This window comes from Urocitellus parryii, chromosome 13, assembly GCF_045843805.1.
Source record: "Urocitellus parryii isolate mUroPar1 chromosome 13, mUroPar1.hap1, whole genome shotgun sequence".
NCBI lineage: Eukaryota > Metazoa > Chordata > Mammalia > Rodentia > Sciuridae > Urocitellus > Urocitellus parryii.
This window is the reverse complement of record NC_135543.1, coordinates 8067026-8094069: the sequence shown is the minus strand read 5'-3', so window position 1 is coordinate 8094069 and position 27044 is coordinate 8067026. Positions and strand designations below refer to the sequence as shown.

Sequence of the window (27044 nt, the reverse complement as noted above, 5' to 3'; positions counted from 1 at the left end):
TTGCCTCGCTCCGTCGGCCTCCCGCGTGGCGAGTCTCCCCACCGCCCGGTCCCCGTGTCCAGCTTGGGAGGGGAGATGAGAGCCCGGGGAGGATGAGACCTGTCCTTAGGCATCCCGCACCCGGGAGCGCGTGGCGGGCACAGGGAGCGGCGGGCGCGGTGGCGGGGGCGCGGGGTGGCGGGTGCCGCTCCCCGCCCGACCCGGAGTGATGGAGCGCGTCTTGCGAGCATCTTCGAGCCCAGCCACCCCGCGGGCCAGGGGGAGGGAGCTGGGCAGGCGAATCGGCCCGCCCCGCCGTCCCTCCCCCTCCCCCCGCGCCGGGGAGCCGCGATGGTGCGCTCCGGCCAGCTGTGCGCCGCCGAGTGAGGCGCCAGCCCGTGGGTGCTGCCGGGGGCGGCGCGGAGGGGGCGCCCGCAGCTGGCGGCGGCGCGGGCCGCGGTGCTCGGCTCGCGGCGGGGGGCGGAGGTGAGGACCGGAACGCGGAGGGCTGGCGCTGCTCGCGGCGCCGGGCCCCGTCCTCCGATCGCGGCGGCCCTGCCTGCGACCCCGCGTCCCCGCCGGCGGGAGCTCGGGGAGCACCGAGCGGCGGCACGGCGGCTGGCGGCGGCTGGCTGGATGCGAGACCTGCGCGGACCCGGCGGCGGACGGCGGCTCTCGACTCCGGGAAGCAGCTCGCCCGGCGGACAAGCCCGAACGCGCTGGCCATGGCCTCCAACTTTAACGACATCGTCAAGCAGGGCTACGTGAAAATCCGCAGCAGGAAGCTGGGGGTGAGTCGCTCGCTCGGTTTTCTCCTTCCCCGGCGTTCGTTTGGCCCCGCTGGCTGCTTGGGGAGTGGGGGCGGGGAGAGGTGACAAGCGCGGGGACAGGGGCAAAGAGGGACCCGGCCCTCCCGCGGACTGTCCGCTTGTTGCTTGACCGGGCTGGGGACCCGCACCTGCCTGGGGGACTCTGCAGACCGGGGCTCCGGAAGCTCCTGGGTGTCTATCCTCAAGTGAGCGGGGCTGATTTCGACCATACTGAGAAGTCCAGTGGACCAAGGGGATCTCCAGTTCCGAAGATGAAGCCTCCCCGGAGGAGATTTATACACGGTGCTGCCCACACCACGAGCTGCTCTCAAAAAGTGTGCGCCTTTCCGTAGAACTGCTCGGTGTGCAGACGCCCGAGTGTATCTGCGTGTGTTAAGAATCACCATTTTCTGGTGCCCGCTTTCCAAGCCCGTTTCGAAATTCTCTTGTGATGCACCGTCAGCGCCCTGAGAACCGATCGGCTATAGCGAGCGAATTTCATGTGCCCTTAACAACTGCCCACTGGCAATCTGCCTCTTTCCGTGTGTGCTCCCGGGCAGGTGTACCTGGGCCCGTGAGCAGGCAGGTGTGTGTGCACCCTTTCTCCCACCGACACTGGAAAGTCCGCGGAGCAAAGTTTACGGAGACCTTCTCCTACTTTCTTCTTCAGAGGCGTTTTGCCCGACTTGGGAGAGGAAGTGTAGACCTCAGGGGTGCCAAACTTATCTAGCGACCAGGGGAGGAGGTAAAAAGGGACACGCTGGTTATTGTAGATGACCTGGGATGTAGACAGAAGGGGGCAGGATAGGAGAGGCGGGCTCCTGGGTGAAGAACTGCCTGGACTGGGCGCACGCAAGGGGCGGAAGAGCGATCGGGGTACCCGGGGGGAGCGCGCGACCTGAGGTGGCCACAGGGACCCACCAGGGCGGGCTGGTCCGGAAGGGGAACTCGATCTGGAAGAAAAAGAACCAGTTTCCTGATTTCTCTGGATGTCTCTCAGCCTCACTGGTCTCAAAGTTCCAGTTCTGAGAAGCTCCGAAATCCTGGGGCAAAGTGGCCTGGAGCTAGAATATTCCCCGCGTTTGCTGCGGAGTGGATGAACACTTCTACTTGGAGAAGAGAAGAGACAGAGGGGAGAACTTCGTTAATCTTCGCGTAAAAAAAGGAAAAGAAAGGCACCTTTAGATAGTTGAACGAAGGTGCTCCGCAGTGTCCCGGAAAGAGGGAGAATACGCATCCAGAATCCCTCTGTAGGGAGTTGGTGGAGGCAGGTGTAGGGAGCAGGAGGGGATAGGCAGATTGCCTCTAGTACTGCCCCTGCGCAGACCGTACCCTAAGGACATTAGAGACCCGTCCTCGAACTTCAGTAGCTGGGTGGAACGACAAGGTGAGTTAAGAGCTAGGAAAACAAGACTGGGTGAAAACGAAGCCCCCCTTCCCTAATCTAGAGCCGTGGTGGTGCTTCGATGTATGCCCCATCATACCCCACCCCCCACCCCAGCCAGGTCTCAAGGACTTTTATTGGTTAGAAGATTGCACTTCATTCTTCTCCAGGGCGATAAGAAAGAACCCCGTGAAAATCTGCGATTGTCCATGAGGCTGATTGCTTCTCCCATTTGGGACGCAGTGCTCCAATCTGTCACCTGCACAGCTGTCAGCTAAGAAAGGAGGCACGGAGCCTTCTCATCCTGACCTTTGTCGCCCTTTGCTTTCCAAAGGGGAGCTTATTTACCACTGCCTCCCTGGGTCTTCTGAAACTCCAACTGTGGCTGACTCTTTAAATGGTGTAAACTAAAGGATGAGTGAAGTCCCCCAGAGAGATGCATTCCTGCTTTCACAGAGTGACAGTGCACTTGAAAATGAGACGAATAGCCCCAAGATTCCCCTCCTGGATGAAAATGAGATGAATAGCCCCAAGAATTTCCCTCCTGAAAGTCCATAGAATTCTTCCCCCCACCCAAGCCTTTCAGTCTTCTATACAGTAAAAACTGAATATGTAGTCTAATAATAAGGCCCAAGTAAAGAGCACTGAATCTTTCTTTGCATAGTTATGGCATTAAGGACTTTTGAAAAGTCGATTGGGAACACCATTTCTGTCTAATCATGTTTGCACATGTTACAAGTTAGCAACTACCTAGTCTTTTTCTAAACTCACCTTAGAGTTATGCCTTTGTAAAGGACAGCCATCATAGAAAATAATAAACATTCTTGTATATATATATTAATTGTTTTTGTCTTCTATTTCTGCTTGAGAGGTGTGAACGGCAAAGTTTAATGTTGAAATAGTTTTGTTTTAATATTGAATATTTTTTGGAAATGATCAATTATTAAAAATACTGTAGGGACTTTTCAGAATGTTCTAGTAGGCAGAAGAGTTCATTCAAATGACAAAATTTGACCTGCTCAGGGTTGGGAAGCTTGAGTTAAGTGGGTCCCATAAAAGAGTGAAACCCCCATCAAAACTGTATGTATGCCTTTAAAAATGCATCACCATACCTCAAATCATAGCAATGAATCTTATCTAAAATTAATGATTATTTTTATTACAAATGATTCATATTATTAATTTTGTGGGCTCAAAACCACACACATTTCCAAATAAAATGTGTTTAACTAAGGCTATATGACATATGGTCAACACTGAATTTCAAAAGAGAAATAATTGCAATTGAATATGTATAAATATCTGATTTAGTGTGAATAGCACTCATGCTTTCAAACATCAGATTTTGGTTTGGCCTGAGCAGGAGGCCAATCACATCAGTGATAATTGTGATGTGAAAGCATATTTTGTGATGAAATGCTGTAATTCACTCTTTAGTCCTCACACAGTAGTGTTTAGTGCAATGATGAATGAGAAGACTAAGGCATCTTTTTCCCTCTGAGCCTTGGCTGACCTTACAAGGTGCTTCCTGGTTTAAGTGGTTGAGTGGCCTTCACCCTGTGCCTTAGTGGAAAGCCTACCTCCACCTGTTGACTGCAGCTCCTTAGCCAACAATTTGGACTCAGTAGTTTTAAGGAAATCTTGACTGCCAGGTTTTAAATTTGTCTTCCACTCATTAATCAAATTCTCTTTCATTTAGGAAAAAAAATTGAGAAATATGATCATTTTCCTGAATTATATTATTGCTTCATAAAAGTGTTATATATTATAATTAAATTTTTGTAGATAAAATTTTAGGCATTAAACTTTAAAAGTAGACATGCTTTTGTTGTCATTTCTTTAAAGTCTACACTAAAATTCACTATATGACTGTTTCTATATATATATATATATATATATATATATATTCCTTTTGCAGAATTTCAAAGCCCTTAGGAATGTGTATTTTCTCTAAGCCTCCACCTGCTACATGATTGGCATTATAATTCACAAGGTGTCATGGCACTCAGTTTTATTTGTTTTAAGAAAAGGACACTTGTAAACACCAATAAAAATTAAAAGTTAAACAAAACAAAAGTGCCAGACATATTGGTGCCTGCCTATAATCCCAGCTACTTGGGAGGCTGAGGCAGGAGAATCATAATTTCAAGGCCAGCCTCAACAATTTAGTGAGACCCTGTCTCAAAATAAAATAAAATATCACAAAATAAAGTAAGGGCTTAGATGTAGGTTAGTGATAGAGCACTTGTGGAGCTTGGCTGAGGGGTTGGGTTCAATCCCCAATACTAAGAAAAAAAAAATCAAAACTTAAAAATAAAATAAAAAAAAATCATGGTGTTCAAAATTGTTTTTCTCCTAGCCTTGATTGCCTATTTTCTTCTGACTACTGATGGGTTAAACTTAATAAGCAAGGCATGTATTGCAAAATATCCAATCTGTTCTTGATTTGCAGCCAAAGTAAGAAATCTATCACTAAAACCATTAATAACCTAATATCTTGCTTATTGACTCTATAAATGTATAAAAACTAATTGCAGCATTATGGAGTGATATCAATCATCCTCACCAACATCAATGAACAAATTCCAGACTGCTATACTTTGATTAATTCTAGACTCAGACCTCTCTTCATTGTTTTCAAGGAATTTTATTCAAATACAAGGTGAGAAAAACAAAATAAAACAAAACAAAAACAACCACAAGCTGAGCATCCCTGATCTGAAACTCCCAAATCAGGAATGCCAACAGGTTGGTGTTGTCATCGGGATGTCCAAGTGGGTTCCAGGTCTTCGGTGTCCCAAACAAAGGCAGAGCAGAGGGGCCCAGCAAGAGAGAGAGGCTCAAGGGCCAATGTCTGGAAACTAGCCTTATATGCTGAGCCTGAGGCTTTCTCTTCCTGCACAGACCTGATGGAAGGGCTTACCCCATTTGCCCCCATTAGTTACTAGGGAAAAACTAATTGGAGTACTACCCAATTTACCCCCGTTGGTCATTTTAAAATATGGAACCCGTGGGTAGGAGTGGTCATGGTGGTGAGTCCTCAGTGGCAGGAGTTGTGGTGGTAATGGGCATGACTGTCTCCCAGTCTTCTCCTCTCCTGGCCCCCTTCTTATACCCTGCCTCCTCCGCCATCTTGACATCTTGAACTCCTACCTAACAGTGGCACTGAGGGAAACTCCCCATCTGACCTCATGTGATGAGTATCCTTCAAAATGCAGGCTCACACACACAAAAAAATATTGTATGAAATTACCTGCAAGCTAGGTGTATAAGGTACATAGAAGAAATAAATGAAGTTTGAATTTAAACTTTATTCCTACCCCCAAGATATCTCATTACATATATGCAAATATTCCAAAATATGAAAAAAAAATGTGAACACTGAAGTATTTCTGGTCTGAAGCATTTCAGCGAAGAATTAGTCAACATATACATCAGTGTGACTCTTCACAGGTATGCTGTACACAGGCAGAACAGTACCTTATGTAGAATATTTTTTTTCTATTCCTTACTCAAAGTCAGGTGAGAACTTGGTATTGGTATGTGGGGGTGCCAAGGAAGTGTCTCTGGATATGAGGGGGTGTGTGTCTTTAAATTTACATAATCAACAGATGTTCAAGTGATTATGGAGTACTTACAGTTTATCTAGTGGTGTCCATTTGTGTGTGTGTGTGTGTGTGTGTGTGTGTGTGTGTGTGTGTGTTAGTTACAGAGCCACGTTGTGTTCAGCCAGGTTACTTACAATTAACTCTTAGGTCATTACTCAGCACACTGGGCCAGTTACAGTCACTTTGCTATTACAGGGAGGCAGGAAAATCTGGAAGATGGCATTGGGAATTTTTGATGAGCACAGACCCTGTGGAGCTGAACATCTATTCAGAATTTTCTTTTTCATACGCTTTCTATTTGTTTGAATAACATATTGTGGATTTATCTAATTCTTGCCCACTCTCTCTCCTTGATTAACACCACAAAACATCTCATTCCTTGCTTATAATGGTGATCTCCATTCTGCAAGACCTTTCAAATTTTCCTTCCCTCTTACAAACAACTTTCCTCTGATGATAACTGGTGGAAGAGTGCAGTAGTTCATGAGAGGTTTATGAACCTTCATTCTTTCATAGAAACTCACTCATTAAAAGAAATAGGAATGTCTGTATACTTGTATAGGCTTTTTGATTCATTACAGTATTTTAAATTTTCTTTGATTCCCTCAAATCTCTCAAATCTATTTTGTGAAGAAAGACATTATCTTATGTGGTATGCATTATAGTTTGCCAAGAATTAGAAACAGTTAATATGTAGTAAGATTAAAGGCATCAATAATACACAGATTTGACTGTTCAAAAGCTTGAAAGAACTTTCAGCATCATTGTATCAGAGTAGAATTCTCAGTCTATGGATTGAAGATGCAGGATTTACATTGGGTGCATTTAAACCTTTACTTCTTCTAGAACATTGTGTATCTTGGACATTGCTGGCAGCACAGGATCCATGATGCCCATACTTCTTTTATGTCTCCTCATTAAATATGGATTTGGAATGTATGGAAAAATTCCAGTTATTTTTATGTGCACTATTTACATTTTTATTTATTACCATTATACATATATATGTACATATTCATAAGTGTATGCACACATGCTAGTTATTTTATGTCTGTATATATACTTCAAATATTATAGACTCCTAAGGTTTAGAGTAGAAAGATCTTGTATGTAATGTCAGTGTATCTAACTTTTTGTGTATGCTTAGAAACTCTATTTTCTACATGAATAAGATTCATTTTTAGGTTTTTAGTCTCTGTACCTATGTGTGGGAACACCTGATATTCTTTAAATTTTAGAAAGCTAAAGCCAAAAACAAAGAAAATAAAAGTAAGCCTAACTATAAAAACCAAACCCAAACATTTGGCTGGATTTTAAAAGCTCCCAAGGTGAACTTTAAGGATGATTTTTTTTTTTTTGGTCTCAGATAATAAAGATGGCATTCATTACTTAGAGAAATCATTCAAGTGACTGAAATGACTGAATTGTGAGCAGAATAATCTTAGTGAGGATCCAATATCTTTATGGAACCTGCATTCCCAGTTTCTCTAAATGTTCTGCAGAAATGCACAATAATGCCTAATATTTTAGATCCATATATCTGAAGCCTGTGTTTTTGACATAGGTGCTGTCTTTTGAATGACATTTATATTTTTTGAGTAAGTTATTCTATTTGGATCTTAATAATCCATGAGGATATTGTTGAGTAGAACTATTAAGTATTTGTTTCTTTGGATTCTTTATATTCACATGAACTACATTTTAGAAACAGTAGAGAATTTTTAAAAATCAACGATACAAATGAAGTAAAAATTATGGTTATTCCTTCCATTTACAGATAACCTCTAGATTTCACATTTTTCTGAAGTGGTGGTTTTAGGGGAAAACATTTCAGTCAAATGAGATAAAATAATTAAAAGGACGTTTACTGCAATTTCTTTGGCTTCAATTCTGTTACTTTTGCCTCACTTTCTTCACAGTGTTTACTTCTTATTTTTTTTTTGAAGCCAACAAAAATTTGTCCACCAAGTCCACAAATATGAGACAGAGCTTTAGCTTTAAGGCACAGCAAAATAACCACCCGAGTAATTCATTTTTATATTATAGCACTGTGTTCTCAATGAGAATATCACACCCATCAGTCAAATAGGATGGAATAAGAAATGGTATTATTGTATAAGCAGAGAATAGAAATTCATTTCAGAAGGAAAGCTATTATTTTTCATGTCTGAGATTACTAGTGATGGTTGCATTTTTGAAATTGTGCAAGCTATTTTGTCCACTATTTTACTTAATTCATTGTAAAAGGAAGGGTTGGTTGGTTTGTGTTTGGCTTTACACCAAAATTAGTGAGAATGCAAAAATATTGAAGCTTAAGGCTAAGCTTAATGTGAGACTTTGTAATACAACCTAATCATGCTGCATTTTGTGTACAGTTATGTATTTTACAGCTTATAAAGAATTTTCACATGCTATACCATTCTCCCAGCAGGCTTTTCAAAGTATATTAATTTTTATTCTCAATTTATACTTAAAATAAAATCTGAAAAAGCAAAATGAATAGACTAGAGTTCTAGGGACACAGTTGGATTTCTGTTGGTGGAAGCTAGGTTTTATCTTCAAGTCCAGTGTATGGTCTCTGTGCAACAGTTACTTCTTAGCCATTTATTCCCGGCAAGTAGCAATATATCCTATGTACTCCTCAAAGTTCATTGGTAATTTGGCATAAAGCTAATATGATCATTTACTTTACTCACAGTTACTTAGATCACAGCTAAAAGTACTATGTAGTGAAAGTATTTATGTCACAATAAATAAGTGCTATACTGACATCAGTCCAAGCCACTTTGAATTGATATAATTCCATTTTCATTGATACTGATCCCAAACTCAGCTAATCTCCTTTCATTAAAGAAACACAGACTCCAAAATTCAACTTAATGTTATTTGGGTAGAATTTAATCTACTTTTTCATTACCATTACTTATGAAAAATGATCCTTTAAGGTGGTTATGTAAAATATTATGTTTAAATTAATCAAAAATAATTTCATTAGAAAAATATATCAAAAAGAAGTACAGAGTTATTTGAGATCTGAAAAACCAAAAGTTGGTATGTGGTGACCAGTTCACACTGCAAATAGTTTGATGGTGTTTCCTAAATGCTTTGCCCCGGACAGCACTGAACTATATCATGATGTTTACTTGAGAGGTTGATTCATTTTATTGCTTGCTGATTTTAATGGACAGGAATTAAAGAATACATATTCAAGTGATGTTATTTAAAAATTTTTATTATTTTTTAAAATGTATGAAGACTACTCTCTTAGTCATATGAATATATTTATATACAAGATGTGCTATATGTATAAGCATTTTATTAATATTTCTTTTTTCCTTTGTAAATTCAAAATTTCTTTTGTCTGACTACTTGCTATTCTTTAAAAATGGGTGTTATGCATGAGAGTACCATGTGTATGAGTGAACATCTCTATATCCACATATACATAAGCATACATGCAAATGTGTTATATATATGTCAAACAAGATGTGCAAAGGCATGTCAAGACTCAGACCTGCTGTCTATATGACAGCCTCTCCTCACCCGGCACCTGGAAAAGAAAATATTCATAAAATGTCTTAATAGCAGGCAAGGGACATTTTTATTATATGAAGGGTACACGTTTACACTAATTTATTGGGAAAAATAGAAATGTTGTTAGTCAAAAAATGTGTGATTGGTGTATTTAAGAAAACACATGATTTTAAAAGAGGAAACTAGAGAGTAAACCAGTAAATCTTCTCATGTACTATTCAAGGATAAAAACAGAAGCAACTTTTTACAAATTTAATGGCTTTGACAAATATGCCTTTTGGTTTAACTTACAAGCAAATGGCAATATATTTCCCTGAGTGCTTTCAGAATCTCAGGGTGATGCTATAGATAGTTGTCTCTGTCATTTAACCGACGATTTTACAAAATTCATCACACTTTGGAATCTGTAAGTATTAACTATGTAAGTCTAGTTAACTAAAGGAGAACGTCTCCTGCCAAATTATGATGTTAAGTGTAAGACATCTCTAATGTGAAACACACTACTTTATACATTAAGACATAAAACTATTTATAACTCTGAAGCCAGCTTAACACACATACTGTTGCTGATACTTTGCATAATTATCTACGTGACCTAGCCGTTCATTTAAAAAAAAATTCTCCACCATGCCTGCATCCGAGCCACCTATGGAACCTAGTTGATCTTTCTTATTGTACTGGTCCAGAAAATTTGAGCCTGGGTAGGCTTTTAAAACATTCCCGAGTGTTTTAAATGTGATGCCAGTGTTGGTAACCATTGTTGGATGATATAGATATAAAAATACATATATAGAAAATGTTGTGATATGCTAAGCTATTCTAACACTACTGTTGTTAGTGCTCAGACTTCTGAACTGGCATTTATGAATATAAAGTTAGTTATTTAATAAATCAGTCATGTAACTAAGATGCTGATAGCCTATAATGCTTTAATATGAATGTGCATGCCCATGCATGCGAACACATAAAAGATACACAAAAAATTTCTTTGAAGTACAGAAATTCACTGTTAAGCAATGTAATGATCATAAGGTAGATTTTTCCTGACTCTGGATCATGTTTTCCATTGGTGCCAAGCTGAGGATTCAATCTGCAATATGGCTGCCCCCCAAATACGTGCTGCTTCTGCCCTGTGAATTCCGACTCAGCTGACTGAGCTTTCTGATTTTCTTGTGTGGAGCTGGAGAGTATAGGGTCCTGATCCTCCAAAATCACCCAGAGCCAGGAGAACTGGCTTTCTAGTTCTTCCTTCTTGTTAAGACCCTCTTCCAATGGTGATTTTGATGTAGAATATTTTTTTAAAGCAAATGAACTTGAGGCTAGGATGGTGAAGTTGAAGAAAAATGGAGATCTAATTTTAACTGCTGCCAGTAGGTGCGTGGGGGTCTAACCTGCCTCTAGGTTAAAAAAAAAAAAGTAAGAAATAAAATAGGATCAACTTTAGCAAATAAACCCAAATAGTTCTTTTCTTAAAATCATTGCTCTTGAACCTAGATACACATCACATCATGGGAGAGTGGTTTTTCATTTTTTTGTTGTTGTTGTTGATTTTGTTTTAATCTTCCCGAGTAACTCTAGAAGACATGAAGTATCTCGTTAGAATGATTTTCAAAGCAAGTTGCTTAGCACTGTGAACTGCCATAGACCCTGGTGAGCCAGAGTACATAGGTTGTAATACGTCTCCACAGGTAATTAAGCACCTTAACACTGAATGGCTGTGTTGCTCATATCTCATCTATTTCCCCCTAGAATTTGAGCTTCTGTCCCATCATTGGTGCATACGAAATGTTGTAGTTGTGAGGTCAGCACCCAATGCCTTGCATTAGAGAAGATGAAATGGCAAAAACATTCTTCACTCATCTCCTGTGTCGCTGGGGCATGAGAATGTTAGTTAGGTTTTACCAATTATAGGGACCTGGGACAGACTTGGAGTCAGTGACAAAAGAGGCAGTTCTGTGTCAGGGTCTTCCCAGTGGACAACCGAGTAATCATTTCTATTGCATCCATTCATCAATGCTAAAGAAGAAGCAATACAATTTTTTTTCATCTGCCATCAAAAGCAGTATGCCCATTGAGTCCCTTGAGTGACTTCAGGGATCATTCCTGTCTGTCAATTTTAAAGCTGGTTTTCCAGTCCTTTCTATCTAAATCAGCCAGAGTAAGCCTCGATTGCTTGTGACTAATGCATTTAACTGATAAAGTAGCATTATGAGAAGTGATCCAATTAAATTTTTAAAGTAACGTAATTAATGTTTTGAAATATAGATATTAAACATTTGTCCTAGTGATACATAAACACTAGAATTCATTGTCTCCAGTATTCACTTCTAGCTTGGACATTAAAACACATTATTAGAATCTTCTGCTCATGAAGATGTGTAGGAGCTTTGTTGTAAACATACATGCATATCATCAAGAAAAAGATTATTCTAAAAGGGAGTTCACGTAAATGCATATAATGAGTTTTTGACAAAGGTGCAAAAATGATACAATGAAGAGATACCTTTTCAGCAGATGAGGCTGGAGCAGTTGGTCACCCATCAGCAAACCAAGTGAACTTCAACATAAACCTCACACCTTGCAACTCAAAGTAGATCACAGACTTAAATATAAAACTATAGAACTGTCAGAAAAACAACCCTCCAAAACCAACCAAACAAACAAACAAACAGAAGGAAACCTTTGGGAATTATTACCAAGCAAAGAAATCCTAGACCTGATATCAAAATCAAGATACAGAAAAAGAAAAACTGATAAATTCATCTTATTAAAACTGAAATTTTAGCCTTGTGAAAAATCCTGTTAGGAGAATGAAGAGACATACTACGGATGGATAGAAAATACTTACAAACTAACTCTGGCAAGAAACTTACATTAAACACCCCAAATTTTACAGAAAAATTAAAATTCATAAGCAAACAGTCAAAGAACAGGAACAGGCATTTCAGCAAAGTTGATGTGCAAATGGCTCATAAGTACATGCACAGATATTTGACATCATGAGCCACCATGAGAGATGCAGATTGACAGCAGGGTGACATGGCATGCACACCTATTGGAAAGGCTGCAGTGAGGAACAAGGACAACACCAAATGCTGGGTCACACCTTCTAGGCAGGAATTTGAAATGATACAGACATCCTACTGGAAAGTAATTTGTAAGTTTTTGTTTTTAAAATCTATTTTCTTAGCTTTATCCAATCACAAGGGACAAGACCTACACGTACTTAGGTAAAACAAAGTGATGTTTGGATGTATGCATATATTGTGAAATGCTCATCACTATCAAGCTAATTAACAGTTCCCTCTCCTCTCACACTTAACATTTGTGTGTGTGTGTGTGTGTGTGTGTGTGTGTTGAGACATTTAAGATCTATTCTTTTAGCATATTTTAAGTATATGGTCATCACCATGATTATTATTTGTGGTGATGGAGATCAAACAAAGGCCCTCTAGAACGCTTAGCGAAGACTCTGCCTCTGAGCCACACCCCATCCCCACAGTCAGGATTATTAAATACAGTCCCCATGCTGCATATGAGATCTCTGCAGCTCATTTTCCCTCTATAACTGAAACTTTGTACCTTTTGACCAACATCTCCCACTTTCTTCACTCTCTGGCCCTTGGCAACCCCCTTTCTTCTATTTATAAGAAATTCACCTTTTTAACACTCCACAGAAAGGTGAGATCCTGCAGCATTTGTCTTTCTGTTTCTGCTTTATTTTACTCATTCTAATATCTTCCAGCTTCATCCATGTTCTTGCAGATTTTCTTCTTTTTTGAAGGCTGATAACATTTCACTGAGTGTCTGTCTGTCCATCATCTATCTACATATCACATTTTGGTTATGTATCGATCCATTGATGGACACTTAGCTTCGCTCTATATCTTGGCAACTGTGACATGCAGTGAACACGGGAGAGAGATCTCTTCCCTATGGTGCTGTTCTTCCCTTTGGTATTCATCCAGTAGTGAGGTTGCTGGATCATACAGTAATTCTATTTTTAACTTTCTGAGGGCCACACTGTTTTCCAGAACTGCTGTACTACTTCACATTGCCACCAACAGTGTGCCAGGGTTCCCTTTCCGGCATGTCCTTGCCAGCACTCCTCATCTCTTGTCTTTTTGACATGGGACATTCTGAAAGGTGTGAGGTCTAGCTCATTGTACTTTTAGTTCCCCTTTCTCTGTGATCAGTGATTCTGAGTATGTTTCATATATTTGTTGGCCACTTGCATGTTGTCTTTTGAGGAATGCTTCCTTGGGTCCTTTGCCCGTTGTTAAATTGGGTTGTTTTCGTGCTGTTCGAGCTACTCTGTGGTGGATATCGACCCTCATCTGACCCCATGGTCTGCAGAATTTTCTCCTCTCATGCAGCTACCCCCTCACTCAATGAGAGCTCCCTTGGCTTTCCAGCAGCTTTTTGGTCTTGAGTGATCTCAGGTGCCAGTCTTTGTCTTCATGGCCTGTGCTTTAGGTTCATATCCAACGACATCCTATTCCACACCAGGGTCTTGAGCTCCTCTCTGTTTCCTTCTGTGGCTTTTGCATTTCCAGGTCTTATGGTGAATCCTTAGTTCATTTCAGGTAGATTTTATAAGTGGCATGAGATAAGGGTCTGACTCCAGTCCTCTTTCTCCACTGTCCTCTTGGCACCCTTGTGGAAGGTCAGCGGACTCGTGAGTGTGGACTCGCTTCTGGGCCTCCTGTTCCTCTGGTATAGAGGTGTGTTTCCACGCAGCCCCAGCTCTGCAGCACACGTTGAACTCAGTGTGATGCCACCAGCTCTGCTCCTTTTGATCAAGACTGCTTTGATTACTTGGAGCATTTCTTGTTTCCCCACAAATTTTAGTTTACTTTTTTCTATTTTTGGGCAAAATATCATTGGGATTTTGATAGGGATTCAGTGAATCCATAGATCACTCTGGATTGTAACAGTATTAATTATTCATTATTGGAACATTGTAACACTTATTGTAACAATTATTCCTTGTGGTATTATTGTAACATTGTAAAGATTATTCATCATTGTGACACTGTAACACTATTAATTATTCCCATTCATGAGCCCAGAATATCTTTTCATTTATTTGTGTCTTCTTAAATTCTATTTGTTAACATTTTAAAATTAGTTTTCAGCATGTAGATCTTTCATTTCATTCAAATTTATTCCTGAGTAATACTTTATTTTTTGTAGATGTTATAAATGAGGTTGTTCTCTTGAATTTTTGTTTGATAGGTTATTGTTTGTGTATAGAAATGATATCAATTTCTGATGATTTTGTATATTGCAACTTTGCTGACTTTATCATTTCTCACTTTCTTCATGAAGTATTAGGGTTTTCTATACATAACGTCATGTCATCTGCAAATTGGGACAATTTAATTTCTTCCTTTCCAATTTGGGTGCCTTTTATTTCTTTCCCTTGCCTAATGCTCTGGCTTGGACTTGACTTTTCATTTTCTCAACTTAAGTACGTAATGATCATATGACCTGTCACTTCCACTGCTTGGAAATTTATTCTAGAGAAATGAAAACTTCTGTTTGCACACAAACCTGTCCATGAATGTTCAGTTGCTTTATTTGAAATACTCCCAAACCAAAAGCAAGCCATGTGTCCATCACTGCATGAATGGTTATACAAACTCATATTAAGCCATATTAAATGATGTTACCCAGCTATAAAAATGACCAACTATTGATGAATGTAGCAATTATCATTTTTGTGAAAATTATATTGAGTGAAAAAGAATCTCCAAAAGTTTATTTACTGTGTCATTTCATTCATATAACATTCTTTTTTTAAAAAAAAATTATTTATTTTGTTATATATGACAGCAGAATGCATTTTAATTCATAGTACACATATAGAGCATAATTTTTATTTCTCCAGTTGTACACAAAGTAGAGTCATACCATTCATGTCTTCATACATGTACTTAAGGTAATGGTGTCCATCTCATTCCATCATTTTTCCTATCCCTATGCCCCCTCCTCCATTCTTCCCACACTCTCCTCTACCCCCACCATCATTATGGATCAGCATCCTCATATCAGAGAAAACATTCAGCCTTTGGTTTTGGGGGACTAGCTAACTTCATTTAGCATGATATCCTCCAACTCCAACCATTACCTTTAAATGCCATGATTTTATTTTCTTTTAATAAATGGGCTAAGGAACTGAACCAACACTTCTCAGAAAATGATATACAATTAATTGATCAACAAATATATGAAAAAAGTTCAACATCTCTGGCAATTAGAGAAATGCAAATTATCTCACTCCAGTCAGAATGGCAGCTATTAAGAATACAAACAACCGTAAGTATTGGTGAGGATGTGGGGGAAAAGGTACACTCATACATTGCTGGTGGTACTGCAAATTGGTGTGAGCAATCTGGAAAGCAGTATGGAGATTCCTTAGAGAACTTGGAATGGAACCACCATTTGACTTAGCTATCCCACCCCTCAGTATATACCCAAAGGACTTAAAAACAGCATACTACTGTGATGCAGCCCCATTGATATTTATAGCAACACAATTCACAATGGATAAATTGTGGAACAAACCTAGATGCCCTTCATGTAACATTCTTGAAATGACAAAATTATGGAAATGAAGAGTGGATCAACCATAGCCTGGACTTCTGGAGGAGAGAGGGCAGAGGGTTCATGTTTGAGTTGCAGGAGGTCCTCATGGAGATGTATGTCTTCTTTATCTTGACTGTGTTAATATCATTATTCTGGTTGTGATAGTTGATTATAGTTTTACAAGAAGTTACCATAGGAGAAAATTGGATATAATCTATGCAGGGTCACTCTGTGTTATTTCTTACAACCACAATATGGGCACAGTTGTCTCAAAATAAAAAGTTTAGTTAAAAGACATAAGAGGAGGCCTCACAGTGTAGCCCCTCTTCCCAAGCATGACAAACAGTCCGTTGGCTGCACAATTGCAGCAGGAATAGTGCAGAAAAGACTGGGAGGCTACCATCTTCAGGATTACTCAGTGTGATTTAATCCACAACTCCATCAGTTTTGAAATGTGTAAGCCATGTATACTCCTATGCTTTACTTGGCATAATTGTAAAAAGGGGGTAAGAGGACCAACCTCATTGTGTTTTGTTAACACGGGTGAAATACTATTTTACATTACCAGAAACAGTCTATGATGCTCCATAACCTTGAAAGGTAGAATTGGTTGGGCAGTGCTTGGGAAAACAGAGAGAAATGATGAATCAAACATTTTCTAAAGTTTTACTTCTCTCATGAAACTCGGGTGGAGAGAGGTTGAATTTTGTTTGATGGGGACTGTCAACTTTGACATATCATCAAGAGCATAGTTAGGCATGGCAAGCATTCTGTGAATGGGGCATGCCACCATGCCTTGTCTTTTTAAAGATTATTGCTGTCATAAGGATAGGCTCCAAATATCTATTTGACCACAGTTTTTGAGTCTGATATGGTGAGTTCATATAGATACCCTGTTGAAATATTGTACGATGCTTTAAGTTTTTCTGTAAAAAAAAAAAAAAAAAAAAAAAAACCTGTGGAGACATTCATTTTATCCTTTTCAGCACCTAGAGGTGAATGTATCCATGATGCAAACTCTGGCTTTGGAAAACGAACAATACCACATCTAAATAAATAAATAAATAAATAATGCAAGTAATATTTTGAGGGTCACAAAAGTTAGGTTAAAAACATTCACTTCATGTTTGCAACTGATGCATAAAATCCAAGGCTACTAGATGTGTAAAAGATTAAGGCTTACAGAATTTTAGAGGGGAGGTGGTATGGAATTTATATATTCATATGGACATTTTTGGTGAATATACTCATCATACCCTGAGCCTATCATGTGGCTCAGATAGACTTAATTACCAACTAACCACACATAGTTAATCACATTTCATAGTGTCCTCTGCTGTAGTTATTCCATTTCCTTCTGCCTACAAATCTCTAGATAATTTTTGTTTTTCTCAATTAAGAAAGGAAAAAAAAAAGATGGAGGAAGGAAGGAACGAGGAAGGAAGAGCCCCCTAACGAGTGAATACATCGTTATTGCAGTCTTAATGGTACAATAATTCTGAAACCCAAGCCACAATGGCATAGAAAAATCTATGTTTGGCATAAAATTTAAGGGTCAGGATAGACATGTGAAAAAGCCATCATGATTGAATAGAATAACTGCTTGAATTGGTAAGTGTAAAAATGGGACCAAACAATGGCTCTTGTTTTGAACGCAATGATAATGTTTTCCTTCAAAATCTGAAGACTCTCCGTCCTCTACCACCGAGTTTCCCCAAGAAATACCATAGGAAGCAGGTGAATCCCCTGGTTTCAGTTTTTATCAAGTTAGGAAACTGTTTCTAAGTTCCCAAATTTCACTTATTTAACAAAAATGCTCAAATCTTACTGTCTAGAAAGTCTCACCCACCTCGCCCAACCTAGCCCCTTCTTTTCTCTAAGCTCCTGAAGTATTTGTGACCTGGGGCCACCACACAGGAGAGTACTGAGGATTACTCCTGGCACAGACGGAAGCCACTATGCTTACAGAGGCTTCATCCCTGGCTGTGTTACACTCTCTCTTGAGACAGGGTCTCTCTGAATGGCTCAGGATCTTTCTGTGTCACTGAGGCAATCTGGGAACTTGCTGTCCTCCTGCCTCAGCCTCCAGAGTCACTGGATTACAGGCCTGCGATGCTATCCTTCTGAAGTCTGTCTTGGGTCTCCTGAACTGTTTAGGTTTATGAAGGATTAGGCCGATTATTCTATGTTCATCTCCTGATTGTCCAGTAGGCACAAATATCAATAAATATATGCTGATTATGGTTCTGTGAATATTATTTCAAACTGCCCTAATTTTTATGTGTCTAGATACTCTTTGGCACTTGTTTGGGCACTTTGGGGACTCCTTTCATCTGATGTCTAAGGTAAAAAGATGTTCTTTTATTGTAAATTTTATAATTTTGTCTAAGTCTGATGAATTATTATAGCTTTTCATAGTGAGTTTTCAGAGATGTGTATGGTAGGACTTGAGTTTAATACTCTTCAGTATTTCAAATAAACATGGAATGGGGATAATTGTTTAACTCCTGTCAAGAAAGAGCTTCTTCTTTTTTGCATTTTTTAATTAAAGCATCGTAGTTGTTGGCGTCACAGAGCACTACAGTAGCTGACTTCATCCTGGCAAAATCGCACCTGCAAGGATTTGATTTCAGTCCCCACTTCCCTGTTTCTTTTCTCCTCCTCCCTCCCTGTGTTCCCCTTCCTCTGCTCTGTTGGTCTTCCTTCCACTCATTTATTTTTTATTTTAATTGGTTCTTTTTACTTGTACCTAAAGATGAAATCCCTGGTGGTATTTTACATATGGACATAATGTAATTTTTTAAAAGTTCTTTGCATTTCCCACCTTTTTCTCGCCCCTCCACCTTCCCTTTGGGTCTCCATCTTCAACTCCACTGATCTCTGTATCTTTATGATCTCTGATCCTTCTTACACTTACTTTGTCTAGCTTTCATGTATGAGATGAAACATTTCAGGCTCTTGGTTTTCTGAGTCTGGCTTATTTCACTTAGAGCGATGTTCTCCATTTCCATCCATTTACCAGCAAATGCCACAATTTCATTCTTTTTTAATGGCTGAGTAGAACTCCATTGTGCGTACACCACATATTATTAATTCATTCATCTGCTGATGAGCATCTGGGCTAATTCCATAATTTGATTATTGTGATTTGTGAAGAAATAGCTTTTTCTTAAGCTTAGTAAGAAATTAATAGTTAACCAAGGGATACTAGTAAGGTGAAGCCTTTGCTTACTAAAGTCCATATGTATCAATTATTTGCTGGAACTTTGGGGGACTTGCTCTCTTTCTGAATTGGGGAAGATATCAATGATAATTATGTAGCAGTAGTAATTTAGTGTTCTGTGTTGCAGTGAGGTTTACATAAGCGACATTTGCCCATTGAGCACCTTAATTACCAGGAGTTGAGTGGTTCGTACACTCCACTGAATGCGGAAAGAAACAGCAATGCAGCACTCCCCTGCCTCTGCTGTTGTGCCTCAGCTTCATCCTGGCTAGGTTAGGAAGCATCATTAAATAGAAGAAGATTACATTCAGGGCCATTCCAATGAAATTTCATTGTATATCGCCAGCAAAAGATGGATCGCTTAGCCACCTGCCCATCCAGAAAGCATGATTTGCTGTCGTGATGCTCGTGGTGATACCTAGTCACAACTCCTTTTTAAATGATAATGAAACAGCCAGAAGGAGACCCGGTGAAGGAGACCCCAGAGGAAGCATCTGAGATGGCTTAGTTATGCTCCTGCTGACAGGCTCGTTTCCGAATTGCATAAAATGTGAAGGGAAAACAATAAAATTACTTTTGCAAAGAAACATAATAACATCAAAAACATTTATCCCATCAGTTATCTGTGATTTATCTAGGATTCAGAATCAGGGTTGAAAGTGATAATTGTTCGTTCTCTTGTTAGAAACTGTGTATTTGTATGTACCAGATGTATTGGGCACATTTTTTCAGTTGGAAATATGAATGATATATTAAGAGATGTCAAATAGGAGTCAATGAAGGATATACTAAATGTGAGATACATTAAGAATGAAAGAGAACAGATACTAAAAAAATACAGAATTTAAGATACACAGGCAGATGGAGTGATGACGAAGGGCCAGTGCCACTCTGGTGCAGCCAAGAATAAGAGGCAGACAACAAACATTTGCTAAATTGTGAAGTTTGCATTCAGAATAGCATTGGACACTTTTGATTGATGTGTGCGTGAGCTTGTCACTGCCTTTACCGAAACGCTTTGCAGTTCCACCTTTGTAATTAGCTTCAGCGTTATCAATTGAACTGAACAAAGGCTGGAATTGGAAACATACCAACCAGAAAATGTCTCATATTTTACCTAACGGGTGTTAGTCAATGTTTAATTTTTCACAAAATGCATTTTATAACTTTAATGAAAAACGGTTGTCAAAAATTTCTTGTGAAAGCACTAAAATTTGCTTTCTTAAGAACAAAATGTACAAAAAAACACAACATGCATTACTGTTTGGAAGGAATGGGTCAAGGGAACAGTTTTTGATATGAAGGCTACCCATATCAACACTGTCTTCAGATGTACATCTTACATTGCTTCAGTTGCTGTTTTGGCTCTTTAATGTACTAAATTATTTGTTTTTATTTTTACACTTTTAAATGACCTTTATTAATAAAATTATCAATGAACAACAAAAGGAGTCACTTCAGAAAAATCTTAAAAGACATCAACTCTTAGGACTTTTGTAAAGGAGGTTCTTGATTTGCCTCTCTACATCTGAGCCAGAGCAAAGAGTCTCAAGTTCCTTTTTACTTAGGGTAACACTGCTAGGGTTCCTAGTTTGAGATGATTAAATTTCATATTGCAACTTTCACCATAGGGCCTCCATTTAAACAGCATTTCAAGTGGAAGGAGTATGAGAAAAGAAGTCAGATTTTGCTGCAGACCAAAATTATTCTATGAGATGCAGAAATGGCAACAGCTCACCATGAGCTTAGCAAGGTTTAATAAAAATACAATAGGTAGACTTTACAAATATTCACTTCCAGGAGGTGATCAGAGACGAGTTGAGGAGACAAGATGATGTCTGGGACAATAGCCCTTTAAAATGGATAGAGATCTCGAGATACATAAAGAATTTCATGTTAAATTATTTGTTTTTAACATTTACTGTGAAATTTCAAATATTATATATATAATAATGTGACTATATATATATATATATATATATATATATATATATATATATATATATATAATCAAGTAACTGATTCTCGGAAGTAGAACTCTGCTTAAGAACCTTAACAATACCCTGTGTTCTTTAATATCTGACAGTTTCATGTAAGCTTCTGCTTAAAGTTGACCTTTGACACAGCAGTACTGTAGAGTGGACAGGTCAGATACCTTTCTCAGGTTACCCAGGAAGACTGTGAAGCTCATCAGCTGAGATGACACACTGAATCAGAAGCTGAGTTCCACCTCTCTGAGTCTTAATCCCTGCAATACCTGCGCTAGCCACTGCACACACTTTTTGTGGCAATGTTTCCTACCTTCACCCTGACAGAGGCTGGCATATCTTTGAAGATGACACCCTTGACTAGAATATGACATGTTTTTATTCATGGCCAATAAATATTGAAGTTCCTTTTTAAATACAGATTTCCTTCTATGTACTAAATGATCTGTTCCAATGCCTGAGCATCTCAATTCCTAGTGTTTTAGAGGTCATGTCACCAATGAATCCTCAGATCTCTTTGTCACTTTCTTTATTTTACGTTCAATCTACCAGCCCTGAAAATCTGTGTGCATGCATCCCTTTGAACATGCTCAAGATGAAGAAATTTTCCCATTGGTCTTTGTTTTTAAACATGAAAAACCTTTGCAGGATTAGTCCTTCATGCAAACCCATTCTGAGATACGTTTTTTTCTGTCTCGCTGTTGGTGATTTTATGTCATGTGATTTCATGACTTAGATGGAGTTTTTAAACTTCTCTCTTCTACCAATGACTACATTATTTTGTTTCTGAAACAACTCTCTTCATCTCAAGAACTTGAATCTCTGAGCACCAGAGTGCATTGAAGAGCAAAAGCTTTGAAATGAGAAACTTTGGTCAATTCTGTCCTCATCACGCTCCTGGAACATGGTGGACCCCAAGCCCTTTGACCTGTTCCTGTTGGTATTTCTAAGCAAGTACTGATTTGACATGCACATTGAAGGAGTGTTACCATTGGGAGTATTTTGTAGTTAATTTCACCTCTTTCAGGTATCACTTCTCTTTTGATTGGGGAAAAAAAAATCTGGGATTTATATTTTACACAAACTAACAAGGCATGACAGCATTTTAACCCACACAATTACTTGATTAAATATGTCTTGGACATATGCATCTGGAAGAAGGATGCGTGTTGATTGATATATGTGAAGACATGGACCCAGCGTGGAGGTCACCAAAGCAATGGTGTAAGATTCCCTCAAGGATGCGATCTTACCTTGAGGCTGTCTGGAGGGTGGCCTCCTGACTTAGCTCTGTCGTTCACAAACTTTTTTGAATGTCACTTCAATGAGTGGCAGGCACTGGAAAGACAGTATCACCTAGGAAGACCCCACTTCTGGACCTTTCATTGAACAGACTTTATCAGTTTCCAGCCCTAGTGCATTTCCTCTGACTTCCTCTGTTTCTGGTACCTGAGTGTCACACATGCCTGGGTTGCCAGGAAGCCACGTGTGTGCCTTTTTTTACCACATCCTCACTAACATTTATTATTATTATTCTCTTGGTGATTGCCATTCTGACTGAGGTGAGATGAAATCTCAGTGTAGTTTTGATTTGCATTTCCCCGATTTCTAGGAATGTTGAACATTTTTTCATATATCTATTGAAAATCTACATTTCTTCTTTTGAGAAGTATGTGTTTAGTTTTTTGTTCATTTATTAATTGGGTTATTTCCTTTCTGGTTTCAAGGGTTTTTTTTTGTTGTTGTTGTTGTTTTGAGTTTTTATATATTCTGTACACCAATGTCCTGAGGAGCAGGTGGCATAGATCTTCTCCCATTCTGTAGGCTCTCTCTTCCTGCTCCTAATTGTTTCTTTTGCTGTGCAGAAGCTTTTTAATTTCATGCCATCCATCCCACTTACTGATTTTTGGTTTTATTCCTTGTGCTTTAGGAGACTCATTAAGGAATTTGGTTCCTGTGCCAACATGTTGGAGTGAAAGCAACACAGTCTTAATTACTACTCCTTTCTTATAAGTCTTTATACCAGAAAGGGAAAGTCCTTTATCTCCTTCTGTGTCATCTACTATGATTTTACATTTTGAAGCAGCACAAAGCATCTTGTAAGGGTTTGGTTTAAGCTGTACTTGGAGATTAGTGGGAGTTGACTACATGTTTTCTTCCAGAAGTTTCAGTGTTTCTCATCTAAATCCTAGGTATTTGATCCACTTTGATCTGTCTTTTGTTCAGGGTAAGATACGGGTATTTAGTTTCTTTAATCTATATATGGATATTCAGTTTTCCCAACATCATCTTTTCTCCACTGTATATTTTGGCACCTTGGTCAAGGATCAGATGACTGTATATTGTGGGTTTATCTCTGTGTTCTATTCCATTAACCTTCATTTCTGTTTTGGTGCCAATACCATGATGTTTTTGTTACTACAGCTCTGCTGTAATAATCTGAGATCAGGTATTGTGATGCCTGCAGCATTTCACTTCTTGCTCGAAATTTCATTAGCTATTCTGGGTCTTTTATTCTTCCAAATGAATTTTAGGACTGTTTCTTCTAGTTCTGTGAAGACTATCTTTGGACAAATCAGCACACCACAGTGATACAGCCACCCAATGTTTATAGCATCACAACCCAATGTCCAAGTTATGGAACCAGTCAGGTTCCATCAGTAGAGGAATGGATTAAGAAAACGCAATATATATATATATATATATATATATATATATATATATATATATACACAATGAAGTTTTACTCATCTATAAAGGAGAAAAAAAATTGGCATTTGCTGGTAAATGGATGACACTGGAGGACATCATGCCAAATGAAATAAGCCAGTCTTAGAAAAGCAAGGGTCAAATGTTTTCTGTCATATTCAGAAGCTAGAGCAAAGTAAAAGAGGGTTAAGAGGGGTCTGGATGGCGTAAAGACATAGGAAAGATGGGTGGAGTAGAAGATTAAGGGGAGGGAGGAGGGATGGGAAAGGGGAGGAAATGTCAAATGAATTTGAGAAAATTATGTTATGTGCATGCATAAATATACCACAGAGAATTCCACCTTTATGTCTATCTGCAAAACACCAATTATAATAAATAAATAAATGAGTGGGAGGAAGATCAATAGAGTAGAGGAAGGGAAAGAGGAGGCAGGAGGAGGGAAGGGAAAGGGGGGGCACCAGGGACTGAAATAGAGAAAATTAATTTTCATAAACATATGATGAAGTCGAAATTAACCCAACTATTATGTGTAATGAAAATGCACTAATAAGAGCATAATTTTAAAATATTTTCTCGCTCAGAATTCTTTAGTGCTACGCCCTAGTTTTCTTCTCAGTTCTTATAAGACTTCTCTGAAACAGACATTTCATACTTTAATCTTACTTTCAATCTCCAGACTTGCACGTCCAATTGTCTATGAACACTTCCCGGCCTGCTGCTCCTATCACAATGAAAATAAGTAGAGCGCATTGCTCTCCCTCCTGCCCCAGGCCTCTGTCACACAGGGGCCCATGTAGGTAGAGGCTCCAGCAGCGGCCACTCTTCTCACTATTGTTCCCTATTGGACCTCAGGGACACAGCCAGCACTCACTTCCCCGCATTCACCAGACGGGGGCCGCCTTGGAGGGTCTTTGCCACCTTCTGTTTCTTTCCAGTTGAATTTCTTCTTCTCTAACTTGCTCAAGGATTGCCGGCCCTTTACAATGGCTCTTTGTACTCCCTGTTCAATTATCGTTGTGTTCCTGCTACATTAATTATTTTTAAAATTTTAGCTCGAAACATATCATTTTCCCCTCTTGAAATTTCCCATGGTTTCTCATTAACTTGAGTGATAATTAAACGTAACCTGGCAATTCAAAGCTATCCACAATACCTACCATTTTTGTGTTTAGTTTTTTAAACATAGTATTTCAAATATACAGGAAATTAAAGACTACCATAAACCTACATGTATGAACTACCCATATTTTATGTATGTATATTACCCCGTATTTGCTTTCCTGCTTTAATTTTTTTTTTTGAGATAGAAATATTTTAGGAGTTGATAACCCAATTGTACCTCTTGGCATAACTACATTCAAGAGTGTTATTCAGTATTTATCTAGACTAAAATAATATATATGTATATAGCAAATATACAGGTATATTTGCATAAACAAATCACCATTCCTCCACTAATGGACGTTAAGAGTTTTTCATTATTTTTTCTATTATAAACTGAGCCTCAAAAAACACATTTCTTGGACTGAGGGTGTAGCTCAGAGGTAGATCACTTCGCAGCATGTGAGAGGCCCTGAATTCCATTCCCAGCACAGCAAAAATGAAACAAAAATCACATGTTTATAATCATGTTTGATTGGGTGTATATGCATTTCCCCAGGGAATGTGGATGAGATGTAGATCTGCTGGCTTGCAAAACACGTACACTGTCACTTTTCACTTTAGAAGAGGTTTTCCAATCACTCACAAAGGATAGTTACTGTTTAGAAGCTCAGAAACACTGAAATGAGAAGATCTCTTTCATTACATCTTCAATAGCAATTGCTCTTACCAGGTTTCTGTAAATTGTGAAATATTTCACACCTACCAAGAGCATCAAGTTTTTCCTTAAACATCATTTGCTACATTTGTTTCAAATTCTTTAAAAGAAATAAAATGGATCAAATTGAAGCTCATCAATTCAGTTGCTTTAGAAGTAAACTTTATGATTCTATGTGCACTTGATCTACGTGCATTACATTTTGTGTTTCTTTAAACAATACTTCCTGTTGCTCTGCATAGTTCAGCTTTCTGTAATTGGAATCATATAGTTTGTGATTTTCTATTTTGCTCAAGATTATGCTTTTGAGATTTAATTGTGTTGGTATATAGAGTTCCAGTTCATTCTTTTTTTTAAAACAAAAACCAAACTTTTATATGCTATTGTCTTGTATGAATGCTCAAAATTTGTATTTTTGAGTGCAAATTTCTGAGTGCAGTAATTCTGCTATGAAAGTTCTCAGGGGTAGATTTGACCTGATGAACATAAGCCCACAGTACCCTTACTAGATGTCCCTTCTGCTTTGCAGGGTGGGGTTTCCAAATGCACTAGCCTCACAAAATCTGCATATGTTTTGTTCTCCCCTGATAGTATGAGACTTTTGATCCCTAGCAAATAGTTGTCTTAATGTTGACTTTCTCTGCACTTTGAACATATTTTTATATGTTTAATGGCCAGTTGATTTTTTAAAATTTGTGAATTATCATTTCAGGTCTATTCCTCATTTTTCTTAGTGGTTTACAGGAATTCTATTTATATTGCAAATACTAATTCTTTGTAGATATTCAGTATACAGCCTTCACCTCTCAAGTGTAGCTTGCCTTTAAACTTGCTTATGGTATCCTGCATCTTACTAACATTTTAAGCTTTAATAAAATCACAATTATCTATTTACTTTATGACTTGTACATCTTGTGATTTAAGAAGTCACTCCCTATTGTAATATAAAATCACCATTTTCTATTCATACAGCATTTTATTTAATTGTTTTCACACAGAGATCTTTATTCATATCATTAATCCTTAATTTAGAATTTGAGTTTGGGATCTACTTATTCTCATATGAATAATCCATTTTTACCTATATTAATGTTCTCCTTAATGAGCTTGTTAAACGAGTCTAAGTTTTTCATGTTTTCACATATGTATTTCCTATATTTTGTTAGATATACTCTTACATATTTTCCTTTTTTTGCCCTTGTGAGTGAAATGTTTTGAAAAATTAGCTTTTCTAGTTGGTTGCTCCTGGTTTCCGGGAATGGTATTGTTTTTGCATGTACTTTATCTGGCATTAATTCATGGAGTGTTGGCCACGCTAAGGGCTTGCTCTGCACTTGTAATATACAGGTGCCCCAGACAAATCAAAGCAAGGAACATGATCCTTGCCTTCTGATGAGGGG

At 38.8% G+C, this 27044-nt stretch overlaps 1 protein-coding gene across 1 annotated transcript in view; it reads left to right on the top strand.

The window, feature by feature from the left end:
* The first annotated feature begins 704 nt into the window (after window positions 1–704).
* The window catches only part of Dok6 (docking protein 6), a 366478-nt gene continuing 340138 nt past the window's right edge, over window positions 705–27044 (top strand). The window contains exon 1 of the mRNA XM_026388691.2: window positions 705–770. Within this exon, the coding sequence (XP_026244476.1) occupies window positions 705–770 (66 nt within the window). The remainder of the gene's footprint in view (window positions 771–27044) is intronic.